The sequence below is a fragment of the Mustela lutreola genome, chromosome 2 (assembly GCF_030435805.1).
Source record: "Mustela lutreola isolate mMusLut2 chromosome 2, mMusLut2.pri, whole genome shotgun sequence".
Classification (NCBI taxonomy): Eukaryota; Metazoa; Chordata; class Mammalia; order Carnivora; family Mustelidae; genus Mustela; species Mustela lutreola.
The window spans coordinates 221,689,388-221,715,785 of NC_081291.1; the positions used below are offsets into that span (position 1 = coordinate 221,689,388).

The 26,398-nt window shown below is 60.5% G+C and overlaps 1 protein-coding gene across 1 annotated transcript in view; it reads left to right on the forward strand.

Moving 5' to 3' along the window:
- The first annotated feature begins 1,183 nt into the window (after positions 1–1,183).
- UMODL1 (uromodulin like 1) overlaps positions 1,184–26,398 on the forward strand; it is a 55,682-nt gene continuing 30,467 nt past the window's right edge. The window contains exons 1-7 of the mRNA XM_059165111.1: positions 1,184–1,259; positions 4,698–4,940; positions 10,729–10,890; positions 11,797–11,915; positions 13,971–14,157; positions 15,955–16,095; positions 24,815–25,069. Of these exons, the coding sequence (XP_059021094.1) occupies positions 1,184–1,259; positions 4,698–4,940; positions 10,729–10,890; positions 11,797–11,915; positions 13,971–14,157; positions 15,955–16,095; positions 24,815–25,069 (1,183 nt within the window). The remainder of the gene's footprint in view (positions 1,260–4,697; positions 4,941–10,728; positions 10,891–11,796; positions 11,916–13,970; positions 14,158–15,954; positions 16,096–24,814; positions 25,070–26,398) is intronic.

Below are 26,398 nucleotides of genomic sequence, written 5' to 3' on the forward strand. Positions count from 1 at the left end.
CAGTCTGTGAGTCAATCCTGTCCTGCAGACTTTCCAAGACCCCCGTGCCGAGCCCCCCTTGGCTGCGTGAGGTTTTGCAGCTCCTTGTTTTTTTCCTCTCGTCCTGGAGACTCTCGTTTAACCACTAACCACGCAAATGCCCTGTTCGTCTGCTTACAGGTTACTCCACGGAGGAGGAAACACGCAGCAGCTGGAAGGTCCCTTCAGAGAGGCTATTTTGTCTCTGGAGCACAGGGAACAACTCTCGCGAACCCCGCAGCCACGATGGGTCTTTGCTACCTTATTTGAAAGCTTTCTTGGCAGAGCTAACGAGATCTTCATCTCATGGTAGAAATGCACTCCGGCTCCGAGCCCCGAGCCGTGAAAGACGACCCAGCGGGGGAGCAGGGCGGCACCACCGACTGGAGATGTACAGACCCGTGTCACCGGTGACGTGTGGGCCACTGACATCAAACATAAAGCGCTCGTCCCCCGTCACCTGCAAGGGGTTCCCTTTTACTCCTGTGGCCCTCTTGGGACGGCGCCCACGTTCCCGGAGGCACACAGAGTCATCGCTCGTGGAGATGGGGTTTACGAGGGACTGTGTCGACTTTAAATTGTCTCCCCGTCTGCGTGACGTGGCGCCTGGGGCTCTGCGAAGCTCTGCGTTCCCATCCCCTGCGATGGCTCGCTTCAACGCTCCTCCGGGTCAGACGCTGACGAGGAACGGGCCGCTCCGAGACCCCGGAGGAGGTGGCGGGCTGGAGGGGTCTGTACACTCCGATGGCTTTGATCTGTATTGTCCCGCCGGCTGAAGGGTGCTTTTCGGGACCCACTTTGATGTGGCGCTGTTCTCCAGCCAGATCGCCACGATAAGGAAAGAGAATACTTTGTCCTTGATGGAGGGAGTCAGATTTGGGTCTGAAACGGGTTTTCTGCGTAACAGTGAGATGGGACTTGGCGATGCTGTCTGCTGGTCGGGTGCCATCTGTCTGGAGAGAGAATGGGCTGTGCCCCGCGGGTCTCCTGAGGGACACAGCCATGGGGGCGGCAGGTGTCAGCCAGCAGGCATAAGGGACTGTTCCCTTGGAGCACATGCCCTGAAGCCATCGCCTCTAGGCACACCAGGAACAGAAGGGCCCTTTCTCCAGGCCCCTCCGCAGGGCTGCTCACAGGAGACCCAGAGCCCTACCTCGGTCCGACCATGCTCAGGACCCTGCGGCTGGCCCTGCTGGCTCTGGTCAGCGCGGCGGGCCCGACCCAGGCCAGTGGCTTCACAGGTGAGGGCTCGGAGCTCGGCATGGGTGATGCCGGAGGAGTGGGGGTCCTGGGAGCAGGTCTCGTGGGGACGGCGGCCCTGCAGAGATGCGTCTGCTTTGAGAGGGGACCTCCGTCCCGTCTGGCCGAATTTTCCGGTAACCACAGAAGAGAAGGCGTGTGTGCCTCCGAGTCAGCTGGTGGGGTGGGGGCTCAGGGCGGGGTTCAAGCACAGATTCTGAGTCAGAAGGTCTGGGGGTTCAAGCACAGATTCTGAGTCAGAGGGTCTGGGGTGGGACCTGGAACTCTGCATTTGTGCTGCCGGCACAGGCCGTGCTGAGGAGTGAGTTCCTAGAGAGTCCTAGTCAAAGTCTCCCGAGCCTCGAGTCTGAGTGTTGTGTCCCCAGCTGCGGGTAAGGGGAGGGAAACCCAGAGCGGGCAGGGACTCGCCCCAGGCCGCACAGCCGGCAGCGGGCTGAATTTCCATTGCCGCGGGTTCTGGCTCGACTCTGCTCGACCCCAAGGGAGGTCCCACCTCCGGTCCTCTTTGGTGCCTGAAGGTGAAAAGTGGCCCCCAGGGCGGTGAGGGACCCCTCGAGGTCGCCTGCCCAAGCTCTGCCAGGCCCGCGGTTCTGCCGAGAGCACGGCCGGTTTCTGAAGCCCCAGACTGCAGAGACCTGAGACCTTTGCCATCACGTCCCTTTGAAATCTGTCCTACTCGGCTGGGAATTCGCACAAATCCACTCGGCTTCCACCGTCCGCTTCGGTGAAGCCCCGGTTTTGCATTTTTCCCGCTGCAAGCAGAACTCTGGTGGTGATTTCTTCCCTTTGCTTTTTCCTGCGTGATGGGTTCCGTGTAAACCGTACAGCCTCGAGGAGCTGGAGCTGTCAGGAGGTCCCCCCCGAGCCCCTCGCTGTGCCCGTGGGGACTCCGGGAGCCGGGGCTCAGGGCGGTGTCGGTGTCACCCGGCTTCCTGCCCTTCATGCCGGGGACTGCCTTCCCAGGCACAGTGTCGCTTACTGAATCCCAGGACGCAGTCAGCGTTTGACAGATGACAAGAGGGGGTCTCTGGGAGGGCATGAATCACGGAGCTGGTTGCGGTAAAGCCGGTGTGAATGGGGATCTTCTGACCCCAGGTCGCTCTCCCTCCTTAGGGTTATTTCCCACCTCTGAGACCAGAGCCCAGGACCCCTGACTCCCATGCTTTGGGCTCCCTGGAAGGTCCCGTACAAAGGGAGGATCTCCTCTGGGCTCCGCCGAGAAGCCAGGCTCGGAGAGGAACCGGTGGCCTCCCGAGGAATGCAAAAAGCCAAAACGCACGGGTCCCAAATGCAGTTTCAGAGGAGGTGCACGTGTGCCTGTGTGTGCACACGCATGTGTGCACGTGCACTTTTGTGAGCACTTTTGTGAGGGCTCTGCTGACGCTCACCTGGGCCTTGTCGTAATCAGATGGGGACAGCGGCTCCCCAGGGCTAGGAATGTAACCTGCATCCGTGGTTAGCAGCTCCTCTTAGGTGAAGACGAGAACCACAGTCCAGAGCGTCCTTCCTAAATTCTCGGAGCAGGAAGGCTCGGGCTTTGTGTGTCCCACACAGTGAGGGGCCACGCTCACGGAGCCCACTTCTCCAGTCCCTTCCCCGTGTGATATCCGAGCTCTGGGCTGTTTCCCGCTCCCCCAACCCAGTATGAGGGCCTCCCTGTGTCTCGCCGCAGCCCCCCTTTGGTGAGGAGGGGAAGCCCCCGGCTCCTCTCCCAGAGGATCCACCCCCGGCAGCGCAGCGTTGAGCGGGGAGGCGGCCCCGCGGCTCCCATGGCTCCGGGGTGGGCTTGCTCTGTACTCGGGGATCCAGCCCCGTGTTCTGCGCAGAGTAAGGCTGCAGACCGCCCCTTGTCAGCCCGGGCTGGGGGCTGGCTCAGCCCTGCTTCTCCCCAGGGTCACCAGCCCCCAGTCTTACTCTCTGCACGCTCGGGGGAGGCTGTGAGGCCGAGGGAGGGGGTCTTTGGGGCGCCGTGCTGGAGTTGGTGATGCAGATGATTTCTGCGGCTGTCTCAGCTCCTTCCAGAAGCCCAGCTTCTCCCCAGGGTACACACTCCTCCCTGGGGTAACACAGGTGCTTCTCCCGGAATGGCATCGTTTTGTAAAGCCGAGAGCTCAGAGGTTACACATCTGACGAACAAAGGACGGTCCCGCCATCCCCTCATCCGACACCAAGAGCCCACGAGTGCGCGGGCCTGGCCGGGAAGTTCCCTGGGGCTGCCCTGCCTCAGCACCTCCGACTGGGGCCTTAGGGCAGAGATCTGCCTCCTCTCAGCTCCAGAGCCCAGAAGTCTGAGATGGAGGCAGGGCTGGTTTCTCCTGAGGCTGGGATGGAGAACCTGCTCCGTCCTCTCCCCCAGCTTCTGGGGCTTTGCTGGCAGCCTGGGTGCTCCTTGGCTGGGGGCGGTACCTCTCCAATCTCCGCCTGTGCCTCCTTGCCTGTCTGTCTCTGTGTCCAGATTTCCCCTTTTGTAAGGACGCCAGGCATCACGGAAGGGGCTCTACCCTAACGCACTATAACATCTCAGCTAATGATATCTGCAAACGCCTCCTTCCAGGACTTCAGCCCATGAGTTTTGGAAGGTTGGGTAGGGACAGGATTCCACCCGTGACAATCCTTGCTACACGAGGTGACAGAGGCTCCGTGGGCAGACGGGATGCCCCAGGCCCCCGGCTAGTGAAAGGAGGGGCTGCCCCGGGGTCTTGAGAGCCCAGTGATCAGACTGACATAGGGCCGGAGGCCGTTGGCGTTTGTGCACAGCAGCAGGTGGGAGACACAGAGACCCAGCGGGCAGGAGGGTGCTGTCCTCGGTGGGGCGCCGTGCTCTCGTCTCTGACGATGGCTGCACGCGTCAGGCCGAGCTTTATCGTCTAGGAACGTCTAGTGTGTGTTTCAGGGGTTGCTTGTTCCACAAAAGGCTGCCGTTCCCGTCTGAGCCCGGCCCGGGGCAGCCTTTCCTATTATGCGTACGGAGGGGGTGGTCGTATGTTCATATCGCGAGGACACGCCCGAGGCTCGCGGAGATTCAGAGCTGCAGCTGGTGGGATCGGGGCGCAGAGCAGGAAACGGGGTGCGAGCCCTAGGTGCTTGGTCCCTTCCCGCCTTGTCTCTGGTGCACCGTCAGCGCCCGGGCGGTGGGAAGCATGAATGACCCCGGGGTTGGGGGCGAGCTCCGGGCTCGGCACGGAGACTTCTAAGCATGCAGGTCCCCGTTCACCCATGACGCCCCCAAGTTCACGCGATTGCCTGACCTCTCAGCCGGCCGGTGGGCAGACTCTGGTGGGGAGCACCTGGGGGAGGGGAGGGTCTGGCTTTCCTTGCTCTTGCAGAACTAGAGGACTGGCCCACGGCCCCTTCTCTGGATTTGATTCCGGCGTTTTCCTCTTGGTTGTTTCCTCCATCCCTCCTCTTACCCCTCCTAGAAAAAGGCCTTTCCCTGCTGAGCTTCCAGCTGTGCAACTCCAGCGTGACCCGAAACGTCCAGAAGGTGGAGGCCGTCCAGACGTTGCACGTGACCTACGCCCCCTGCGGTGGGTGGATCCCGTGGAGGCGATGCCCCAAGACGGTCTACAGAACCCGGTACCTGACCGTGGAGGTCCCCGAGGCCAGGAACGTGACCGACTGCTGTGCGGGCTACGAGCAGCTGGGCCTCTACTGCGTCCTGCGTGAGTCCGGGGTGGCCAGTGGGCGGGGGGCCGGGGACCCCTCGTGAGACTCAGGATGTGCACTGTTGGCACCCCTGAGCCCTTCTGGAGCAATGATTCTCCAGCTAGAGCGAGCATCAGGGTCGTCTGGAGGGCTTGTCCCTGCGCAGGTCACTGGCCCAGCCCCTATCCCTGGGACCAGCGGCTTGGGGTGGAGTCCAAGTTCCCAGCGGGTCCTGAGGCTCTGGGGGGCCCCCTTGGGAGCCCCCGTTTTGGAGCAGTGGCTCTCAGACCTGACTGCACACCGGAGGCCCCTGGGCAGCTTTAAAAACGCAAACGTGTGGATGCGGTCCTCAGAGAAGGGGATGGAATTGGTCTGGGACAAAGGCGAGGCACTGGGGTCTGTTTTAAAGGTCTCGAGCAACGCGAACTTCAGCTGTTTGAGAACCAGCATTGCAAACTCGTCTGTATTGGTGAAGGTCTTTTCTTTTTAAAAGCTGAACGCTTCCTTCAATGGAAATCCTCATCCGAGTGCCCATGGGTGAAAGGGAAAGGTCCCCTGCCCCCCCCCCCAACTGTCCGGGGCCCCTGAGTCCTCTTCTTCCACGGGCTCTTTGGAGGATGCTTGGGGCAGGCGCCTGGGAGACCAGTGTGGCTGTGCCCAGCCAGGGGGCTGGACTTTTTGCAACATTCAGGGCTCAGCCTCTCACCATGGAGAGAACTTTCCAGAAGACCTCTTCCAGGGGAGAGGGTGCCTGTGTGAAGACGTGGGTGGTGGTGGTGGTGGTTCAATTTGAGTCAATATGAGATCAAAAATGAGTTTCTGAGCCGCCAAGAAGGTCTCCCTGCCCCCACCCCTGTTGCAGAGGGGAAGTGGGAAGGGTGTGGCCCCCGCTGAGTTTCCAGGGGCCACCCCTAGAAATGAGGACTGCTGCCTCCAGAAAGCACGAAGCTGCTGTCCGGTGGTCCAGGAGGGGCATCCCATGTGGCCCGTGCCCAGGCGGCCCGAGGCCAGGTCGCTGCACACCAGGGCTGGCGGTCCCCTCACCCCCACTCCCGGCGGCTGCAGGATGTGGTGGTGCGGGCCCTGCAGAGGGCTGTGTGGGCTTGGCACACTGAGTCATCCCGAGCACGGCTTTACAGGCCCCCGAAGCAGCCTCACGGAGGACAGACATGGCTGGCAGGTCCCACTGACCCCGCTCAGAGGGTTACACACAGGGATGAGCCGTAAAATGACACCACTATCACCAAGGCCACCACTGCCAATAAAAACCTCAGGGCCCACAGCCTGCGGCCAGCTCCAAGTCCCCACTGGTTCCCGAGGGTGCCCTTTCAGTGGGGGGCTGTCCCCTGGGGTCCCGCCAGGGACTGGATCTCAGGTGTCCCTTCCTCTGCGGACACTGGCCTCCCTTCCAACTCTCCTTGTCTCCAAGGGCCATGGGCACCAAGGAAGGGCTGCCTGGGGGCACCTCTCTTCCTGAGGGTGGCAGAGGTCCCCGTGGTGGGGAGGACTCAGGCCACGGCACCTAGGCGTGGAGGGTCCGGACCCAGGGGTAGAAGGTGGGGGCTGCCCGGTCCTGTCCATTTGTCCCTGTGACAGCCACTCTCTTCCCGCCGGCTCCCTGCTGCTGTGAGGTCCCCCGCCCAGAGGAGCCCCCTGGAGCCCCACCCCCCAGCCCCACCCATGATGACCGGTGCCTTTCGGTCAGGCTGCTGCCCTGCTGTGCGAAGCCAGGGAATTCTCAGGGGACGGGGAGGGTGCGTGTCCCCTCCCCGCCACCTGCTTGCTGCTCCTCTCTCTTGCCGTCCACAAGCCAGTGCCCGGGGAATGCCTCTCGGGGGACGTCAGCTCCGCATGTGGAGTGCTGGCACCTTTAATGAGGAACTCACCAGGTGTGGAGAGGCCAAACATTCTAGTTAGGGTCCCATGGGCAGGGCTCTCTGGGGGAGCTGCTGGGAGTGGAGTGGCAGGAGGGCGCGGCTGCGGCGAGGACCCCCCCCCCCCGAGGACGACTGGCCCCCCCGGGGGTGGCTAAGTGGGGTGGGGGACCTTAGAGGGGCCTTAATGGGGCCTTAGAGGGTCATTCTAGTAGCCAGCTGTGTGGAGAGGAGGCAGCTGGGGGCCTGGAGGGAAGGCACAGGGGATCTTTATTGACGACAGGCCAGCCAGATGGGTTCCTGGTCCCTGATGGCCGGGAGTCATCCACCACCATGCCGTGGAGACGGGGCCACACATCAGGGGGCAGTGGGCAAGGACCTTGACAAGGTGACACAGACTCGGGCTGGGTCTCCCCAGCCCCCTGTCAGATTCAGTTTGTGGCATTCGAGGGGGGGGGGCCGTGGTGGGGGTGGAGGAGGGGCCGAGGTGGGAGGGGCGGGGCGCGGAGCTCCAGCCTCTTCCTCCAGGAAGGCCTCTGCTTGGTCCCAGGGCCTGTGTGACACCGCAGCGGCCACAGGCCCTCACACGGGGCAGCACCCCCCTCTTCACGCCCGTGCTCCTTACATCAAAGCCCGTTTGCTGGTGCCTTGCGGGGGAAGTGAGAAGTGACAAGTGTCTTTAAGGGCCCCCGCCACCCGCTGCAGAATGAGACAGGGGCCAGCCCCTGTGGTAGCCACGGGCCACAGCCTTGGAGTCTGGGGAGGACCGGAGGGCACAGGGCATTCTTCCCTCCCAGTGAGGGGGTGGTGAGCGGCATCCCGGCAACGGTTTTCTGGTCCCCAGGCAGCGCAGACCCACAGCCCGGCTGGCTTCTGTCCCCTCCCACTCAGCCACCGACCTTCTAAAAGCGGAAGGTAGTTAGAGCACCCGCGTGCTGTGTCTGCAGTCTAGAGAGACGGCTTTTTCCATTTTTTTTTTTTTTTTAAGTCCACACTGGAGAAACAGTGACAAGTCATACGTTTACTTTATTTCAATGTCTCATCCGTACGGTTACAAGAGTGAGTACATGAGCCCCGCAGGAAATCTGGAAACAGAAAAGAACGAAGAGCAGCGGCCCACGCACAACCTGTTGACACTCTCCTGAGCTCCGGGCAGAGGCAGCGTTTCTAGAAACGCCTGCTCGCCCGGACCGGGATTCCCGGCACCACACTCATCTGGAACATGGTTCCTGCCAGATGCTGTGTGCCGCGTGATTTAGCGGCCACATGGCACCACGTCATCGGCGCGGATACGGAAGTGTGGATGAGACGAGCCGCTCCCACTGGATGTCTAGCCGCTTCCAACTTTCCATTAGAATAAGTACCGCCGTGATGAGGACCGTGTGGGACACACACTGGGGGGCACGCCGGGATGAGTCACTCGCGATCAATTCCTAGGAGCGTCTCAGCCGACACTCACCCACGGGGGTGACAGCCCTGGTTTCCACGGGCTCCTCAGCTGGGCGAGCCCAGGACCCCATGGGGCCGGGAAGCTCCCCAAGCCGGTGACCAGGACCCCTCTGGGGCGGGAACAATGATTCCAGAGCCGGTGGGATTCCCAGCCCCTGGGACAGCCGTCAGCTCCCGCCGTCCGGACAGAAACCTCCGGGCCGTCGCGTGGACCTGGAACTGACCTTGGGTTGCCAGGCTGCTTCATTGTTTGTGCTGAGCTCGTGGAAGGAGAAGCAGATATTTGACTTTCCACCAAGTTGGAACTGCCGGTTCTCTTGGGCTCTCAGTAAGCCGTCGGGCTCCAAGCACGCAGGGGCGCGCCAGCAGCCTCCGCGTGAGGATGAACTGAACTGGAAACCACTGCTGTTGTGATCGGGTGACCGTTTTTGGAAGCCAGTTTTTCTCCGTGGCCTGTATTTTCGTTGCATTGAAGTAAACCTCTGAGTTTAGAGCAGTTGCAGATTTACAGGGAGGTCCAGAGAGGGCAGACGGTCCCTAACGCCCTCCCCCACCGCCACAGCTGGCGGCGCCTTTCGTTACCGTGACGCATTTTGCCCCAACGATGGAACCAACGCCGCACATCACCGTTAACTCAACCTCACACTTTATTTAGATTTTACTTTAAAAAAAAATTATTCATTTATTTGACAGAGAGAGACAGCGAAAGGCAGAACACAAGCAGGGAGAGAGGGAAGCCGAGCAGGGAGCCCGATGCGGGGCTCCATCCAGGACTCCGGGATCATGACCCGAGCCAAAGGTAGACACTTAACAACTGAGCCACCCCGGTGCCCCTGGACTTCACTTTTCTCCCCTGAGTGTCATTTTTCTGTCCCAGGAGCCGACCTTACGTCTCATCTCACGTCTCCTTAGCCTGCTGGTTTTTACGGTGGAAGGGAAAGCCATGACCTTGAGGTCCTTGAGCGGTGGCCCTCCAGGGAAGCTGGTGTTTCCCCGCCACGGGCTGACCCCCACACCCATGCTCTGTGCCCCAGAGCCAGCCCCCTCGTGACAACGTCTCCAGGACTTCAGACGCCAGACTAGGCACCTGGCTGACTGGGAAGCGGCGAGGGGGCCACGGACGGCATGGAGAGGAGAAGGCGTTGAGGCTGAAGGTCAAGCCGTCCCTCAGCAGGGTGGGCCACGTGGCAGGAGCTGGCCTGGCCCCGTGAGAAGAGTGAGGGCAGAGTGTCCGCCTCTGGGCGGTTTTGGCTTTCTTCTCCCTTCCTCTGCTGGAAGGCAGTGAAGTCACCTGCCCTGGGCCGCGTGCGCCCACACTAGCAGGGGTCCTACCTTCTCTCTGTCTGCGGAGACCTTGGTGGACCCAGAGGGCGGTCTCTGGGACCGCAGCCCCTGAGGCTTCCCTTCCACGTGGGACCCCACACATCCCCCCGGGGCTAACCTTCCCCACCCCTGCGGGATGTTTGCAGAGCGTGGTCCCCTGCCGACCTCTTCTGCTTTCCCTGGAATCTGGAGGACTTGGAACGGCTCTTCCTAAGGTCGGGCAGGGTGTGGGGCTTTAGAGGAGTCCGGGCAGAGCTGTGTGCACTTACCTGACACCGAGGGTAGCGGGAGCCCTCATCCTCTGGGTGGGTGACGGGAAGGCTGCGGACCACACAGGCCCTTCCTGGGATGCCTGTGCCCCTCTCTGCGGCCCCCAGCCTCCTCCAGCTCTTGGCTGCCGGGCTCCTTTTGCCCCTGCTGCCCTGAGCCCAGCTGCCCCTCTGGGTGGGCAGCCCTGCAGACCGCCATGGGTCCTGCAACAGGAGTGTCCCAGCAGAGCATCCCACCCCCTGGAGGGTGGCACCCCAGCCTCCCTAGGGTCAGTTTCTTCTCCTTGATCTTGAACTTTCCACCAACCTGAGCGCCAGCCCCGTGCCTCCCAGCCAGTCTCCTTCAGCCCATAGATTCCCTGGTATTTTCCCTGCATCTCCGTCCCCGAAAGCCCTTTTCTTCAAAAGCCCATCATGTCTCCACCACCCCCAGGCCTTGTTTCTATAGGTCTATGTGAGTACTGGCCTTGTCCACTGGAATCTAAGTGTCCTGGAGGCAGGGACTTTGCCTCGGGACCACTGCTGGGTGCTGGGTACCTGGTGCGTACTGGAACATAGTAGGTGCTCAATAAATGAGCTAGCTATTGGAATACGGGGCCACAAAGTGGTCTCTAAGAGGGGAGCCCCCACACATGGCCTAGAGAAGGGGATACCCAGCGCCCCAGCTCATACGGTCCTCCATCCGGGCAAGACGGTTAGACTACATGAAAGTCAGAACACGCGGCCCTGGATGGTTGCTCTGCAGGACGTGCCAAGATGATGCCCAGCCCAGGACGCAGCCCATGACCAGGTCGTGTCGCGTGTCTCCAGGAAAAGCAGCTGGAATCCAGGGTCGGGAAAACCAAGGCTTGTGCCCAGCATCACTGATTGCTAATCACTCCCCCCTCCAGCCCTGAATCGGTCCAGAGAGTTTGCCTCGAGACCTGGGGTCTGCCCGGTGGTGGGGCCGGAAGCCCCCGCCTCACCATGCGTGCTGGACACGGACTGCCCGGGACTTCGAAAGTGCTGCCCTTCATCCCGGGGCCACCACTGTGTGGCTCCCGCCCCCCGAGGTAGGGTTGAAGCCCTGGTGTGGGGGAAGGGCGGGGCGGGGGGTTTCCAGAAGCAGCAGCTCCATCTTACAGAGAGCCTGCGGCCATGTCCATGGGCACCTCTCGCTCCCGGGCGATGTCTTTGTCCAACTGACACCTTGAGGGGACGATTGCTCACGGGGCCTCCAGAGAAGGAGGATATTCTTGGAAGAGTTGTGACTCTGATCTCCCCAGGGCACCAGAGAAGCCCAGGGGTCGGGCTGGCGCCCGTCAGAACCTGAGCTGCGTCAGAGAGGGAGATGTAAAGCTGGTGGCTGGGGCTTCGGCAGAGCCCCGGTTTGGCCCTTTGGCAGCCTGGCCCTCGCTAAGCACCCGTCTGGTCTGGAAAGCTCTGCTCCTGACCATGAGCTGCTCCCAGGAGAATGGGTTGGTCCAGGTTCAGAACGAGGGAAATAGATAGAAATATTGCAAATATAGTATATGTGACATATGTTATAAGGCTATGGTATCAGCGTAGCGTATATTAGTATAGTATGAAGCTACAGGATACACAATACAAAATATTACACTATGCATAATATATAATGTATAATTATATTATGGAAGATACTTACATACAATATAGTACATATTATGTATGTGTATAATATAAATGTATAATATGTTATGGATAATAGTAACATACTATATTATATGCTATATACGTAATATGTGTTATATGTAATATATACAGTAGTATCTGATGTGCATGACACACAGTAATGTATCATACGGCGTATGTAGGGTTACATATATTATCAGAGAAGGGAGAGGTGGCAGGTGGGGAAGTGACCCACGCTGTGTCCGGTGGCAGATTCCTTTGGGGGAGCCTCAGTTGGCCCCTGCCTGCCCCAGATCTGTAGCTCACCAGAGCGTATCCTCGTGCAGATCCGGACAGCCCGGTGACCTTCTGGTACCAGGTCACTGTCCTGGTGAAAATGGACTTTAGGGAGCTGGAGGAGGTGGACCCCAGGCTCCTGGACCACGTGCGGCTTCTGCACTCCATGGTAGGTGGGGAGGACAGGCACTGGGCGGGAACCGAGGGTCAGGATGGGGGGTTCTGCAAGTGACCCCAACACGGCTGACTCTGAACCAGACGTGAATTCTGAATCTATAAAAACCAGCCTGAGAGAGGCAGGGTTTATGTGCAGTACACCGGACGGACTGCCGCAAGCAGCTCGCCGCGTTCCGAGGCGGTGGTGTCCTGAGCTAGCCCGTCGCCTTGGAGTGCGGAACGCGTCATCTCTCTGCTTCCATAGAAGGACGCCGCAGCGCAGACGGCCCAGGCCCCAGCGCCGCGCCCTCGCTAACCCCCCTCGAGCCTGCACCGCATGGAGGTTGGCGGGCCTCAGGGACCGTGCCAGGTGGGGGCCTCTTGCTGCCGGGGTCTCTACACTTCGGCACGAGCTGCATTTGGGGTTGGGAGCTCGTCCCTGTGGGGGCTACCTGCCATCACAGGGTTTCCATGCGCAGGAAGCCAGAAACACAGCCACTGTGACAATCAGAACTGTCTCTAGATGTGGCCGCATGTCCCCAGAGGAGCCACACCAGGCCTGGGGGAGCACCCCCACGGTGGGCACGGCCCTGCAGGACCTTCCATGGGAATCTCCCCACGCTGCCCAGAGCACCCCCGCCGGGCTGAGACCCCCATGGCGGGCGGGGCCTGGCTCCTCTTCACCGCTGGGCAGCTTTCCCGGGGACGGTCTGGCCTCAGGGCCCGCTTCGTGGGTGCGTGACCCGTGCAGTCACCCGGCGAATAGACAGGCCTCAGCCTCAGCTGGCCGTGTGGCCCACGGGCGGGCGCAGCCCAGCACAGACGGCACTCACGCTCCCCGTGTCTGGGCCGTCGGGGACAGCAGCTAGACTGGGGTTCCTCCACATCACCTTGCCCTGGCGGCCTCCTTAACTGTCCCAACGGGGAGGGGTTTGTCTTTTTTGGCTTGTTGAAGGGCTGGGGCTGCCCGGCTGGCCAGTGAGAACATGGTTCTGAGACTGCCTGCCAAATCCCACCACGGCGCCGTGGCTGTGCCGCCCGGGGCAAGTCGCTTCACCTCCCTGGGCCTCAGACACCTCCGCGACATCAGAGTAATCGTCCTCCTGCCTGTGACAGGGGCTCTGGGGCTCACAGCGTACACGTAAGGAGCTGACAGCCGTGCCCACGATGTAGGCTCTGAGTTGTGGTTGTTGATATTTTAAACTGTATCGTCTGGGTTCCCCCCATCCCCTTCCTGAGCGTGGGTGTTGCTTCCGCAGGGGTCCTGCCTCCCATGGGCTCCCACTTTGGCTGGCGCTGGGTGCCCCGACTCCAGGATTCCCACGAAGCTGGAGCCAGGGGTGCGCTGTGTCTCCGCGTCCCCCCCACCAGGAGAAGGGGGTGTCGGGTCTCCCCGGGGGAGACGGGTTCTAGTGCCCCCCAAACTTGGTTCTGATTCCACATCTCCCTCGGGGTGAGGGTGGGCTGGGGGTTTTCCAGGGGCGGCCGTACAGAGTGCTGCTGGCGGGGAGCTCATACCACCCACCTTCCTCCCAAACGTTGTGGAGACCATCTAGAAGCGCGGAGTGGCCAGGGTGGCCTCCCGCCGAGGGCTGCGAGGGAAGGTCTGTCCTGGGCCCCGTTCCTGGGCATGTGGGGTCTCTGTCTGTGGCTGGGGTTCTTCTTTGTGGCAGGACACGAGTCGTCCTGGACAGAGGCCCACCCCAACGACCGCCCGATAACTGACGACACCTGCAATGACTCTATTTCCAAACAAGGTCCCGTCCCGAGGTTCTGGGGGTTGGGACTTCAACACCGGATTTTTTGAAGGGACCGGAATTCAACCCATGACTGTGTTTGCAGAAGCGTTCATGGTCTGGGTCGTAGGACTTTTACTGGGATGATGACCAACAGAGGCACAAGGCAGAGGGTCTTTCCCGAGGAGCAGAATGGCGTGCACTCGTGTGTGCGTGTGTGCGTGTGTGCACGTGCGTGTGTGCGCACCTGTGCGTGCTTCTCCGGGCCTCAGTCTCCCTGTCTGTCGGATGGGTGCCCGTCCTCGAGTGATGCTCTGGCTCTGGCCTCCCAGGTCACCAGTGCCTTGCAGCCGCTGCGTCCCGCTGTCCACCACCTGCAGTCAGCCCGCGGGGACACCTCCCTCACGGTGTCACAGCTGCTCCTGGGCCTGCCACGGCCGGTGCCTGCGGCCCGGGTCTCCGAGATGCTGGACGAGGTCGTGAAGCGCGTCTATGAAGTGATTGACATCCAGGCGCAAGGTGCCACTTCCCCTCCGTCCTCTCCGCGGTGGGGGGGTGGGGGGTGGGCCCTGCAGGACGAGCAGGGTCTGACCTGTACGCAGCTCATTCGGGCCCAAACCAAACTGAAACTCTGAGCTCCAAGGTGAAGATTTGAGAGGGTTTTTTTTTTTTTCTTTTTTTAAGATTTATTTATTTATTAGAGAGAGAGTGAGCACCAGCGGGGTTGGGCGCAGAGGGAGAGGGGGGTCTTTAAGCCGACTCTCCTCTGAGCAGGGAGCCCGACAAGGGGCTCAGTCCCACAACCCTGAGATCATGACCTGAGCCCAAACCAAGAGTCAGACGCTTCCCCGACGGAGCCACCCAGGCGCCCCGAGAAGGGTTTTGCACCCACACTGGGCTTCCCTTGGCTCCCACCTCCGGGTCCCCTCCACGCCGACCCGCCCCGGATTTCCCCTTCCTCTGCAGGTCCCTGAACAACTAGGTCACGGCTATCGCTTCCGCTCTTGGGGCGCTTGCCTGCCCTCTTGCTGTCCCCCAGCTTCACCAAGGACATCCTTGGTCCTGGGAGGCCCGTTCAGTAGAACCGCACAACACGGAGCGTGGTAAACCCCCAGAGCTGGTCTCCTTTCTGGAAGGAGTTATCTAGCCCTCCTCTTTGTCAGGGGTCAGCAAACTTTTTTTGGAAAGGGCCACACAGGACGGGGTTTTGGCTGTGGGCCCCATGGCCTCGGTCTCCACGGCTCGGCGCTGCCCTTGCGCTGAGCGGCCGTGGACAGCGTGTGAGTGGAGGGCTGGGCCCGTGGAGCGTTCTTGCCCACGGTGGGAGCCAGATGCCCCTGCCGCTCCTGGGGCTGAGGGGGGATGGCTTCTCTTGCTGGTGGGGCTTCTGTGACATGAAGGTCACATGTAAGGGGGGTGCAGGGTCTGGAGCCCAGGGAAAACTCCAGCGGTTGCATTTTACTCCAAAATGTTCTTCGAGACCCGACTGAGCTGCGCCCATAAGGGAAGGCACTGGCAGAGAGCAAACCGGGTTTACCCCCGAGGCGGCGGGAGAGTTTCCAGCAGGGGCGCCTGGGCCCTCTCGTAGCGGTGTTGGGAGTCTACTAGGGAACAGCTGGGGGAGGTCCGAGGGAGTGGGGCTTGGCTCTAGGTTGGACCCTCTCAGAGAGCGGGCACAGAGCCGAGACTGGGTGTCTCAGCACAGCTTGTCGGGGAGGAGGGGACCGGCAGCTCAAAGAAAAGCCACGAGCGGTAAAGCGGAAAGCCAGTGGGGGGTGGTTGGCAGGTGACTCGGCGTCTGTGTGTCCCGTCTGGCTGGGATAGAACTGGGACGTGGCCTCGCTCTGTCTGCTTTATCCGGGTCGTGGAGCAGCCTTGACCCGGCCCGTGCTCTGCCGGAGCGTCCAGCTGTCGGGGAGGATGACGGGCCTCTTCCGGTCCGCAGGGGCGGCTCTGTTCTCCTTCGGGTCTGGAGAACTACCTGGCCACGAGGTTTACTCCTGGGCAGGAGTTTCAGACCCCATCACTTCAGGACCCTCCAGACTCGCTGGTGGCGGCAGCTCCACCTGACCCCAGCCCCCGGGGCTGCCTGTGGCCTGAGACGTGGGCCACCCGCGTGGATGAAGGCGCCTGGCGGGCCCCAGGGCTCTTTAAGACAGGGCTCCGGCAGTTACTCTGAGACCGCTGCCCACGCCACTTCTTCAGCCCGTGTGATGCCCGTCTGGAGGTTAAGGCGAATGACGAGGTGGTTCGGGCTGTGACACGTGGTGTGACAAGGGCTGTGACAAGTGTCTCACCTACTCCTCTTGTCAACAGATGTCGACGAATGCTTCATCGATGACCTCAGTGCCTGCTCTGGGAAGGACCACTGTTTGGGCATGGAGGGCTCGTCCCCATGCACCTGTCACCCTGAGCCACCGGCCTTGGGTCCCCAGAAGCTGCACCGCACGTGCGGAGGTGAGCGACCGGGCCCTCCCGGCTCGGGGAGGCATGGCCGAGGGAATCTGCTCAGGCTAACTGGGCCACAGCCCACAGACACCCTCCCGTCTTGCAGAGAGGGAATGACCGGCTTGTGTTCCAAGGAGAGTCACTTAGTTCTTTCCAGCATACTGGATCCCGTAGTGGGCTCGTCCTGCGTTCCTCAGAGCTGGTGATGTTTGCTTATGTGCCGGCCACCACGCTGGATGCTGGTGATAGAAACACGTGCAAAGGGGCACCTGGGTGGCTCAGTCGGTTAAGCCTCTGCCTCCAGCTCAGGTCATGATCCCAGGGTCCCGGGATCGAGCCCCATGTCTGCTGTCTGCTCAGCGGGAAGCCTGCTTCTCCCTCTCCTTCTGCCTGCCTCTCATCCTGCTTGTGCTCTCTCTCTCTCTCTCTCAAATAAATACATAAAATCTTAAAAAAGAAAGAAAGAAAGAAACACATGCAAGTAGGTCACAACCTTTGCTCCAGGAACCTCAGAAGAGAACACACCAGACACTTCCAGGCGTGGCAGGCCAGGAAGATTCCTCTCTTGCTTGCTGCTTACATCGGGACCCTTCCGAGAGTGAAGGGGACATGACTGATACTTGCACAGAGACCACAGGTGTGACCTTGACTGTCCTGTGACCGCAGGGTCAACCTAGACGACCCTGACAAGCACGGGTCTAGCTCTGGCCCAGGCGGGTCAGGGGACGTGACGGGCGTATAAGTTCTGGGTGCGTGTGATTGGCTTCTGCCATCACCGGGCTTCTAGTGAGACGCGGCTGCGTGTGGAAGGTGCCGTGGCGTCGGTCAGCCCTGGCGTCTAGGGGGCGGAAGGCGGTGTGGAGGGGTGAATCGAGGCATCGGTGGGTGAGGAGCCCTCGGGACTGCCTGATTAGCTGGAAGCAGGAGAGGGAGCGGGATAGGGCGGCTTGGCCCGCATTCTGGTTGAGCCGCGAATACGTGGTGATTTCTGGGGGGACCGGGCATGGCTCGGGTGACTAGCGTTGTCCTTGATGATAGTCATTGGAGGAGACGGCAGCGAAGCCAGGCTCCACGCCCGGGGCTGGCGCTCCGAGGGGGAAGGGGGCCTTGGCCCGGAGTCTGTGCGGGATGAGGCGCTGACCCACGGCCAGGGCGAGGCAGGAAGCACGGCAGGAAAGAGCCTCCAACAGTCCAGAGGGAACCATCCCTCACGGACGGGTGCCCAGAGAGGCTCAGAGAAACAAGCAGACGTGGAGGAGGCGTGGCTCTCAGGAGGGCCTTGGAAAAGGCCAGAGATGTCCAAGCACGTGTGTGTGCTGGGGAGGAGGGACCCTGGCTAATTTGGGCAGCCGCGGGACCGGGTCCGGCCTTCCGTCCTGCAGGAGGCTGCTCTTGGAGTGTCTTCTCCCTCCCTGCAGGCCGTCCCCAGCGGGGATGACGGTCCCCCGCGGCTGCTCGGGTGTGCGGCTCCGGGAAGGCCGGTGCCCGTGGGCTGCAGGGCTGTCTGTGGGACGGTGAGGGGGAGACCAGCCACGGCACCGCCAGCGCGCGGGGAGGGAGTGGTGACGGTCGTGTTCCTCCTCGGCTGGTTATTCATCCACTCATGCATGCATCTACTCATTCGTTCATCCGTCCGTTCTAGATCCTTCCTCCCTCCCATCCACCCAACCGTCCACTGCGTATACAACACACTCAGTGAGTGTCTGCGCTGCGGCAGGTGCTGTCCTGATGGTTTCTTCAGCGTCCAAGAGCCCTGGCTCCCTTGGCTCCCATTTCAGTGAGGCAGACGGCACAGATGTGGACAAATACCAAGTGTGGGGCCGTGGTCGGCAACAGAGAGTGACGGGAGGGGTGGGGCCCGGGGCTGTGGTCTCAGGTGTGGTGGCCAGGGCAGGCCCCTGGACAGGGCGACCTTTGGGCAGAGACCAGAGTGAAGTCGGGCCTGAGTGTGGGGGGCAGGATTGTGCTAACACGCTCCAAAGCCGCCGGCGTGCGGACCCAGGGCCTGTGGCTGCCCCTCTCACCGCAGAAGGCACTGAGGGTCTCGGGCTGGGGGTCGGTGGTGGATTATGTAGGGGGGGGCGGAGGCTCAGAAGCAGGGAGAGGGGGCGGTCAAGGGAAGTGGAAGGGGCACAGGGGCTGCACGCGGCTTTGAAGGTGAAGGGACCGCTGGCCGCGGGGACGGTGAAGGGCAGGTCTGGCTTCTCCCCCGGAGTCTCCAGCAGGAGCCCAGCACGGCCCACGCCTGCCTCTTCGACTTCCGAGCTCCAGAGCAGTAAGAGTGAATCTCTCCTGTTTTAAGCAGCACGTGTGTGCTCATTTGTTACGGCAGCTTCGGGAAACGCGGGCACAGAGCGAGGTCAGGCCCCAGCGGCGGCGCGTGCCTGATGGAGTCCAGGAACCAGCAGGCGGAGGGGACGGGGCCGGGGCCAGGCAGGACCCGCCCTGCCCAGAGTGATAAGGCCATGGAGATTCATGTCTTTATTCTGGAAACCTGTGGACAAAGAGAAGCCCAGAGAGGAGCGTCACGAGCGTCCGCTGACCCTCGAGACCCTCCTCCCCGCTCTGTCCCTGTCCGCTGCCTGCCCCCAGCCTCATGATTCCGAACCTCCTTCAACGTATCACCCCGTCGGTCGTCCTCCACGGCGTATCTCTAGGAGATGAGAGAGAGAGATTAAAAACAAGACAAAACAAAACAACCCCAATACCAGATCAGATCTTCCCTTAACCCCACACCACAGCTCCTTAATCTCCTCAAACATCCAGTCTGTGGAACTCTCTCCCTGCCCCGTCACCATCAGGACTCTCGGATGGTTTGTTCCAATCGCAACGTGGGGGTTTCCCTCCACCTCTCGTTTCTCCTCGTAATGGCTGGAGGACGCGGCATCCCCTCCCCCCCGGCTGAGTTTCCCATGAGCTGGGATCTGCTGGCCTCCAGGACCCCATCCTCTGGATTTTTTTTTTTTTTAAAGATTTTATTTATTTATTCAACAGAGAGAGATCACAAGTAGGCAGAGAGGCAGAGAGAGAGAGAGAGAGAGAGAAGGAAGCAGGCTCCCCACAGAGCAGAGAGCCCGATGCGGGGCTCGATCCCAGGACCCTGAGATCATGACCTGAGCCGAAGGCAGAGGCTTAAACCACTGAGCCACCCAGGCACCCTCCTATGGATTTTCTAAGCCACAGTTGGCTCTTCCTTTGGTGGCACCCGGATCCCTGTGCGTCAATGAAGCCAGTGGACTCCTTCCTAAAATGTTCCCAAGCGCATCAAAGACACAGGACGCCAGAGCAGACTGACAGCACCGAGACAGGCTGTTGAGATCTCAAACCCCCAGATGGTGACTCAGCAGTCTCAAAGCATGCTGTTCCCCCCATCCATTCAGTCAACCGTCCGTTGCTGGACTCGGCTGCTCTGTCTCCCCAGCAGAAGCCTTCGGGGAAGGCGGCAGGCGTGCGCCCTCAGGTCCCAGAGATTCCTGAGGGAACCAGGTGCACTCGCCTGCTCGGGCCCCGAGGTCATGGAAGACCCTTCCTGGCCACCTTCCTTTCCCTGTGTCCCCCCTTCACTGCCCAGGTTTCCCGAAGCACCTGCTTGAGAGTCCTTGACTCAGGGGGAGCCCAAACAGACTTGTAGGCTAGGCGTGTCTTCGCACGTTGATTGAATCATGGGGTTCAGCCGTGGGAGCGAGGAGCACAGGGGATGCTCGGGGAGACCACACTGTCCCGTGGTACGAGACTCTGGGGTTCCTGCGGGCACCAAGCTCGCGATCGAGGGAAAGGCTACGTTCTAGGTAGAGGCAAGCGAGAATTAAGATTCTTTCTCTCCTCTACGTTGGAACCCCGACGTCTGCTTATGATCCTCATCCGGGTTAAAAACCCCTAACTCAGCGATGGACATTAAGGAGGGCCCATGATGTGATGGACACGGGGTGTTGCGTGCAGCAGATGAGTCGCTGACTTCTGCCTCTGAAACTACCGATGCCCTACATGTTGGCTAATTGGATTTGAATAAACTAAAAAAAAAGAAAAACCAAGAACCCCTAATGCAGAAGTACCATCCGATTCAGACTGAGACTGGACCTGAGCTTGGCAGGACTGGTCGCACGCCGTAGGTGCCATCCTGCTCTTCCTGTTTCTGCGGGCTTCGTGGCGGAGCGCAGCAAGCGGGACTTTCAGGGACTGTCCTCTGAGGAAGGCAGGGCCGTGGAGGGCACCCCGCAGCGGACTAGATGACCTGACGCCCCTGTGTTCGGTTGCTGGGTGGAGAACGGACCAGGGGCTCATGGCAGACCCCGGATCCATCTCTCTTTCCTCAGTGACGAATCTGGGAGTTTTACACGGCGATGTGCCCCGCAGCAAAGACAACGTCTCTCTACCTCCTTAGTGACTCACCATAGCCGAGGAGAGAGAGCAGAAGTCCCCCCAGGAGCCGGGAAGGCTCTGCAAGGGCGCTGGCTCCGCGGAGACCAGGGTGGTCATGGCCCCATGACGGCCAAGGCCCTGTTCGCCATCCAAGCCACATGGTGACCTCGAGGTTAGACCCTAGTGATGGAGGAGCAAAGATGGAGAAGGAGCCGGGCCTGAGCGGCCACGGATGTTCTCCCCGTGAGGGTACAGCTGGGGCTTGGAGCCCCGTCCTGTGGGCTCTGCTTTCATGTGCGGCAGCGGACCCCGCTCTAATGAGGCTGGGGCAGGACCCGAGGCAGGGGGACTGCAGGGGGAGGACCTGGGAGCAGCGGCTGGCCGTGGGACAGCGGGTGTGGTGGGGATGGGCCTCCCCAGGACAACGGGGCACGAACTACAGGCCAGGCTTGCAGGAGAGAAGGCTGCAGGTCAGGGCTGCCCCTTGTGATGGCCGAGACCTTCTCTCCGATGACACGGACTAGGGGCCGAGACAGCCCACTCCGCGCGGCTGTGGAAACTCGGTCATTCTGGAACCTGGTTTATTACTTTAACAACCGACACCAACAGTGGAAGGTAGGGGCCTGTCCTGATGGCCCAGCACCCCGGGTTTATTTCCCTTGCTCCCTGCCCAGTTTTTTACGCTCTTGAAATCCTGCCGTCGACACAGTCTTGTATCCTGCTTTCTTCGCTCCCCATCATGTCATATAACGTTTTCTGGGAAGCCACCTCGTCGTTGTCCTTAGGATTTTTGGTGGTTGAGCAACAGAGTGGTCCCCCTTATATGCAGTTTTGCTTTCCACGGTCATTTGCCCATGGTCCTCTGTGGCCCTATGGTCCGAAGGTGAACAGTATGGTCCGAAGGTGAACAGTATGGTCCGAAGGTCAAGAGTATGGTCCGAAGGTCAACAGTATGATCTGAAGGTCAACGGCAGCCTAACCCCAGGTCATAACATCTGTGTGTCTCACCCCCGTTCACCTCGTTCCCACGGGCATTTTGTCGTGTCCTGTCATCACAAGAAGGGCGCACGCAGGGCAGTGAGACCGCTTGAGAGCAAGAGCGAGCACATCCACCCAGGCAGCCTTCCTGGCAGCCTGCGGCTAGAATCCCGCTTTCATGTCGCGCCACTCATGCTATTCTCTTCCCGGGCCTGGTGTGTAAGTTGAATCCCATCATAGGAATGTAGATAGGCCAGCACGTGGTCTAGAAGACAGTGCGTTTCTATCCCCGGCTCAGGCACCCGCCGCCTTGAGATGCCTCCCCCGTGGATGAGGGGGACCACAGCTTCTACAGCCGTGATATGAGGCCTTTTGCTGTTTCCCTTCAGGGGGTGCGTTTAGCCTGCTTCCAACATTCTGCCGCAAGAACTGCAACTTTCATTAATGTTGTTTCGGAGCACATTGTAATCGTGGAGTCTGAATGAGTCACTTAATTCACAACCCCTTTTAAAGGGACAGAACAGTGAGGACCCTCCCTTTGTTCATAACAGAGGAGAGCTACTTAGCACTTAACTCTCCCCAGGCTTTTTAATAAGTGATTTACGGTCTCACCTCATTTAGCCTGAAGATGAGGAGAAAGGCCAGCTGAGAGAAGGTAATTGTTGGTATGAGGTCTCTGAGCCGGCTCTAACAGACGACAGGGTCCCCAGGCCGCCTTTCCTAGCGCGCTCTGGTGGGAGGGCCCTGCTCTGATCCTGGGTTGTCTGTGGGCCACGATGGTGCTTCTTGCGGGGACAGTTGTGACAGGGTACGTGTGGCCAGTGGCCATGCCCGTTCCTCCCCCACCCGTGTGTAGGACCAGGATCTGACCAGCTCTCTAGGGCGATGGGGTTTTGTCTTCGCTGTTGCAGAGCCTGACTGACGTGATGATTTAAGTTTCCTGTCACTGACTCCTCCTGCTCTGCTGGGGGAAGGGGCAGAGGCCACGAGCTGATGCGGGGAGGCGGGCTGGTCCCCAGCACCACGTGAGGAGTGGGGGTGCCCAGGGTCAGTCCTTCTCCTCCTGGAATGTTCCATCTCACAGCAGATGAAGCTTCACGGAGGGAGGAAGCTTGTCTCCTGGTCACGGCCAGTGAGTCTCTGTACTTAGTAAACAGCAGGCGCTCAACCAACATTTGTTGTCAATGAACGGAAAGGCAGGAGGGATGGCGGCTGTTCCAAGGGTTCTTGGGTGTTAAAGAGCAGCACCTGCCCCACTCCTGGCAACACAGCCCTCTTCGGCATTAGCACTACCCTCTCTGCTCAAGCGTGCCCACAAGCTTTCCACAGAAGCCCGCAGGCTGTCCTTCCTCTCCCGCACCGCGGCCTCGCGCGAGCGTGCTGAGCAGTCAGCGAGCCGAGAAGGCGGAGTACAGTAACCGACAGTGCTCTGGCTCGCGATCCGAGATAACATCAGACTCATCAGACTCCGATTACCGTTAGGAGCGTTGCCAGCCACACTGTGCCGAGTCACTGGACGTCCTGCGTTGCAAGTTTCCTTCGAGATGAAGGACGCTCGGGAGCAAAACATCATGGGGAGAAGCCGCACCCCCCGACGTCTCCTCTAACAGGCAGAAAAGACGAACGCAGTCTCCAGCTCCGAGTGTCAGTGAATCCCAGCGGCGATGGGCGGCAGCGTACGGTTTCCATTTAGAGGCCAGTGTGACTGAGCAGTGCGCCGGCAGGAGCTGGAGGTACGGACCCGTGGAAAACGCGGCACAAGTTTCAGCTGCTTTTCTTGGGAAATTAGTCATCCAATTGATGACACGCAGGGCAGCTGGATCCTTGCACAAAGAAAAACCCGTCAGAAATCCCTCATGGCTCCCGCCTGCCATTCCGGGAACACGGTCTGTTTTCAGGATCAGGTGGAACTGTGTTCAAGGTCACCCGCACTCCCTCCCACACGGTCTCCTTCCCAGCGGGAGCCTCATAGTTACTCGGCTCCATGAAGAAATGTCTCCTGAAGCCGGGGCTTGGCGAGGGCAGGGCTGCCGGCGGGGAGAGGCAGCCAGGGCCGGAGAGAAGCAGCGGTTCTCCCGTGCCAGTGCTCCTCACAGGCCGTCAGGGCTCTGACCGTGGGATGCTCAGAATCTTGACTCAAATCCTCAGCATTTCCACCTTTACAAGCTTCAGGTGTCAAGCTGATGGGCCTGAGGGAAGAGAGAAGAGGCTGCCCTGGGAGATCACAGGAAAGGCAGGATCCCCACGGGCTCCAGAGATGGGTCAAGGTTGCCCGGAAGAAACAGGGACCCAGACCCGTGGACACACCCCGGCAAACATCAGGTCCTGGGTCTGATGGCCACCAGACGGGGGAGGCCTCAGGTTCTCTCAGATCACGCAGGGCCGAGAATTGAGCATTATTTTCTGGGGCCACATTTTAAGAGGAAGTCAGAAAACGAGCGGGCCATGGGAAGGTGTCCTGCGACCGAAGGACGAAAATCCATGTCGCAGGGAAGACGGAGGGAAGGAGGCGGAGGATGATTCCTCCGGGGCACAGAGGTGGGACCGGCCTGCCAGTGCTGAAAGGCGGCTGGTGGGCAGCGCCATCAAATCTCCCGGCATGTGGCACGGTCCTGCCAGTGGAGACCTTGACGGCTCTCGGAGGAAGAGCTCAGTTCCTGCAAGGCGGTGACAGAGCAGCACAGGCTGGGTGCTGGAAACCACAGCACCCGGCCCTGTCCCAGCTCTGGGGACAGAAGTCCAGAGCCAGTGTCCCCAGGGCCCAGAGGCGGGCGGCGGCAGGTGTCCCTCTGAAGGCTGGGAGAATCCACGCCGTGCAGGTGTATGCTCGAGAGAGGGCTCTCCGGCCCTGCGGCTACACCGGGCAGAAGGACTGCAGGACCCTACAGCCATCCGATTTTTAAAGTTCTGAGGACCCTTCTCACCGTTTCCAGGGTCTCTGTGCTGCCTTCCCACCAACGGCGCGGGAGGTTCCCCTCTGTCCACGTCTGGCCAGTGTCTTAACGCTGGTGGCTTTGATTTTAGCTGTGTGGACGGATGCGAGGCGGGTTCTCACTGTGGTTTTGATCTGCATCTCCCTGAAGACCAGGGACGGTGAGCACCTTTTCGTGTGTCTGTCAGCCATCCGGATGTCTTCTTTGGAGAAAGATCTGTTCGGATCCTCGGCCCGTATTTTAATTGGATTGTGTAGGGTTTTTTGTTTTCTTGCTATTGGATTGTAGGAGTTCTTCCTGCGTCTTGGATATTGGCCCTTCTCAGATGTGTGATCGGCACTGGAGCCTCACCTTGTGGACGGTCTCCCCTGCTGTGCCGAAGTGTTTGGTCGTAGTTTCCCTTTTCCCTTGTGAATTTTGGGTTGGCGCGCTGATCTCGCTTGCTCCGTGTTTCACAGGCTGCCCTCCCATCCGGGACTATGCCATCCTCAATGTCACCAGCAGCAGCTTTCGGGTGTCTTGGAGTTTCAATTCTACCCGGCGCCGCCCTTTCCACGTGCGGGTTTTCAAGGGGGAGGAGCTCGTCTGGAGCGCCAGGACCGCCGGGAGGACCCTGCAGGTGGCTGGACTGGAGGCCGGAGAGCTGTACACGGTGAAGACCGGCTACCAGGCGTGCGGGGCCAATGTCACCGCCACGCTGGCCGTCAGAACAGGTAAGCGCCGTCGCACGCGCTCAACTCGGTACCTGTGCATCTTCGCCTGGTCCCGCCTTCGTCCTGTCGGCCGCAAGACTCACACCTCCTTCACCCGGTTCCCAGGGCAGGACAGGGGCCGGCCTGGCGTCGCCTTCCTGGTGGGGCTGTGGGGGCTCCACGTCCTCGGGGCGGGGCCGTGGCGCCTGTCTGTGCTCCCCGCGGCTCCCCTTGTGTCCCTACATCTCGTCCTGTCCCCGGGGTCTCACTCTCACACCTGAGCAGATGCGGGACCGTGGGGAGCCCACCTTCTGGTTAGAAGGACATAGAAAGCAATCAGAGAGCACAGAGGAAAAAGTGTAATAAAGCAAAAGTGGCAGCGATCTTCATGGCCTGAAAGAGCTTTCGTGACACCGAGTTCCCAGGACTGAGTCCCCAAACCAGAGCGAGTGTCACGTGAAATCCTCTCGGACCCGTTTCCTCTCCCACGTGACGCACCCGACAAGCTAACGCTGTCCCCACTAGAGGGTCCGCAAGGCAGCCTGCTTTCACCCAAACGAACACGTTACAGGTGGGAACCGGTGATTCCGTTCCGCAGAGGGCGGCTGGTGTGGCCGAGGGGGCTCTGCGTCTGGGTCAGGTCCAGCACTGGGGGCGCTGTCCTAGGCTGGCCGCTGGCTGGGAATGGTGGGGCTCCCAGACATGCTGGTCCGGGGACAGTGCACAGAAAGCACCGTGTGGGAGACCCTGTGGGTGTGGCTCTCGTAGAGACGAGTGCCAATGCCCGTAGCAGTGAATAAGAGAGGGATGGAACTAGCAGGGCTTTGAGAACATGACTTTGTATCCTTTGTGAGCTGGTCTGGGGGCTGACTCTTGCTAAATTGTCACAGCCCATAGCACGGGCACCCAGCGGACGCCCCACCAGCCCCAGGCAGGGAACACGCAAACCGTGGTATTTGAGGTTTCTGATTTCGGGGCAGGGAGCACCCCATCTGCTCATTCCCTCCTCCACGTGCTGCGAGGAGTACGCGGAGGGAGTACTCTGCTCCCTAGGTCATCCCAGGAATGAGGGCGCACCGCAGGGCTCCCTGGCCCCGGCCCCGGCGCGCCACTGTCCCCTGTCCCCTGCTCCCTCACCAGCTCCTCTCAGGACAACGTATGGAGCAACTTCATGTCCAGCAGGACGTGCCCTGGGAACTGACCCACCCGTGCCGTCAGGAAAGTTCCAGAAGACTCCGAGATGCCAGCCCCTTCTCTCCCAGCCTTGGTTTTCTTCTCCTTCTCTGTATTGTCAAAATGCCGTGGTGGGCACACAGCCCTTCTAAGGAGCTTGGTTCACTCTCAAGGCTC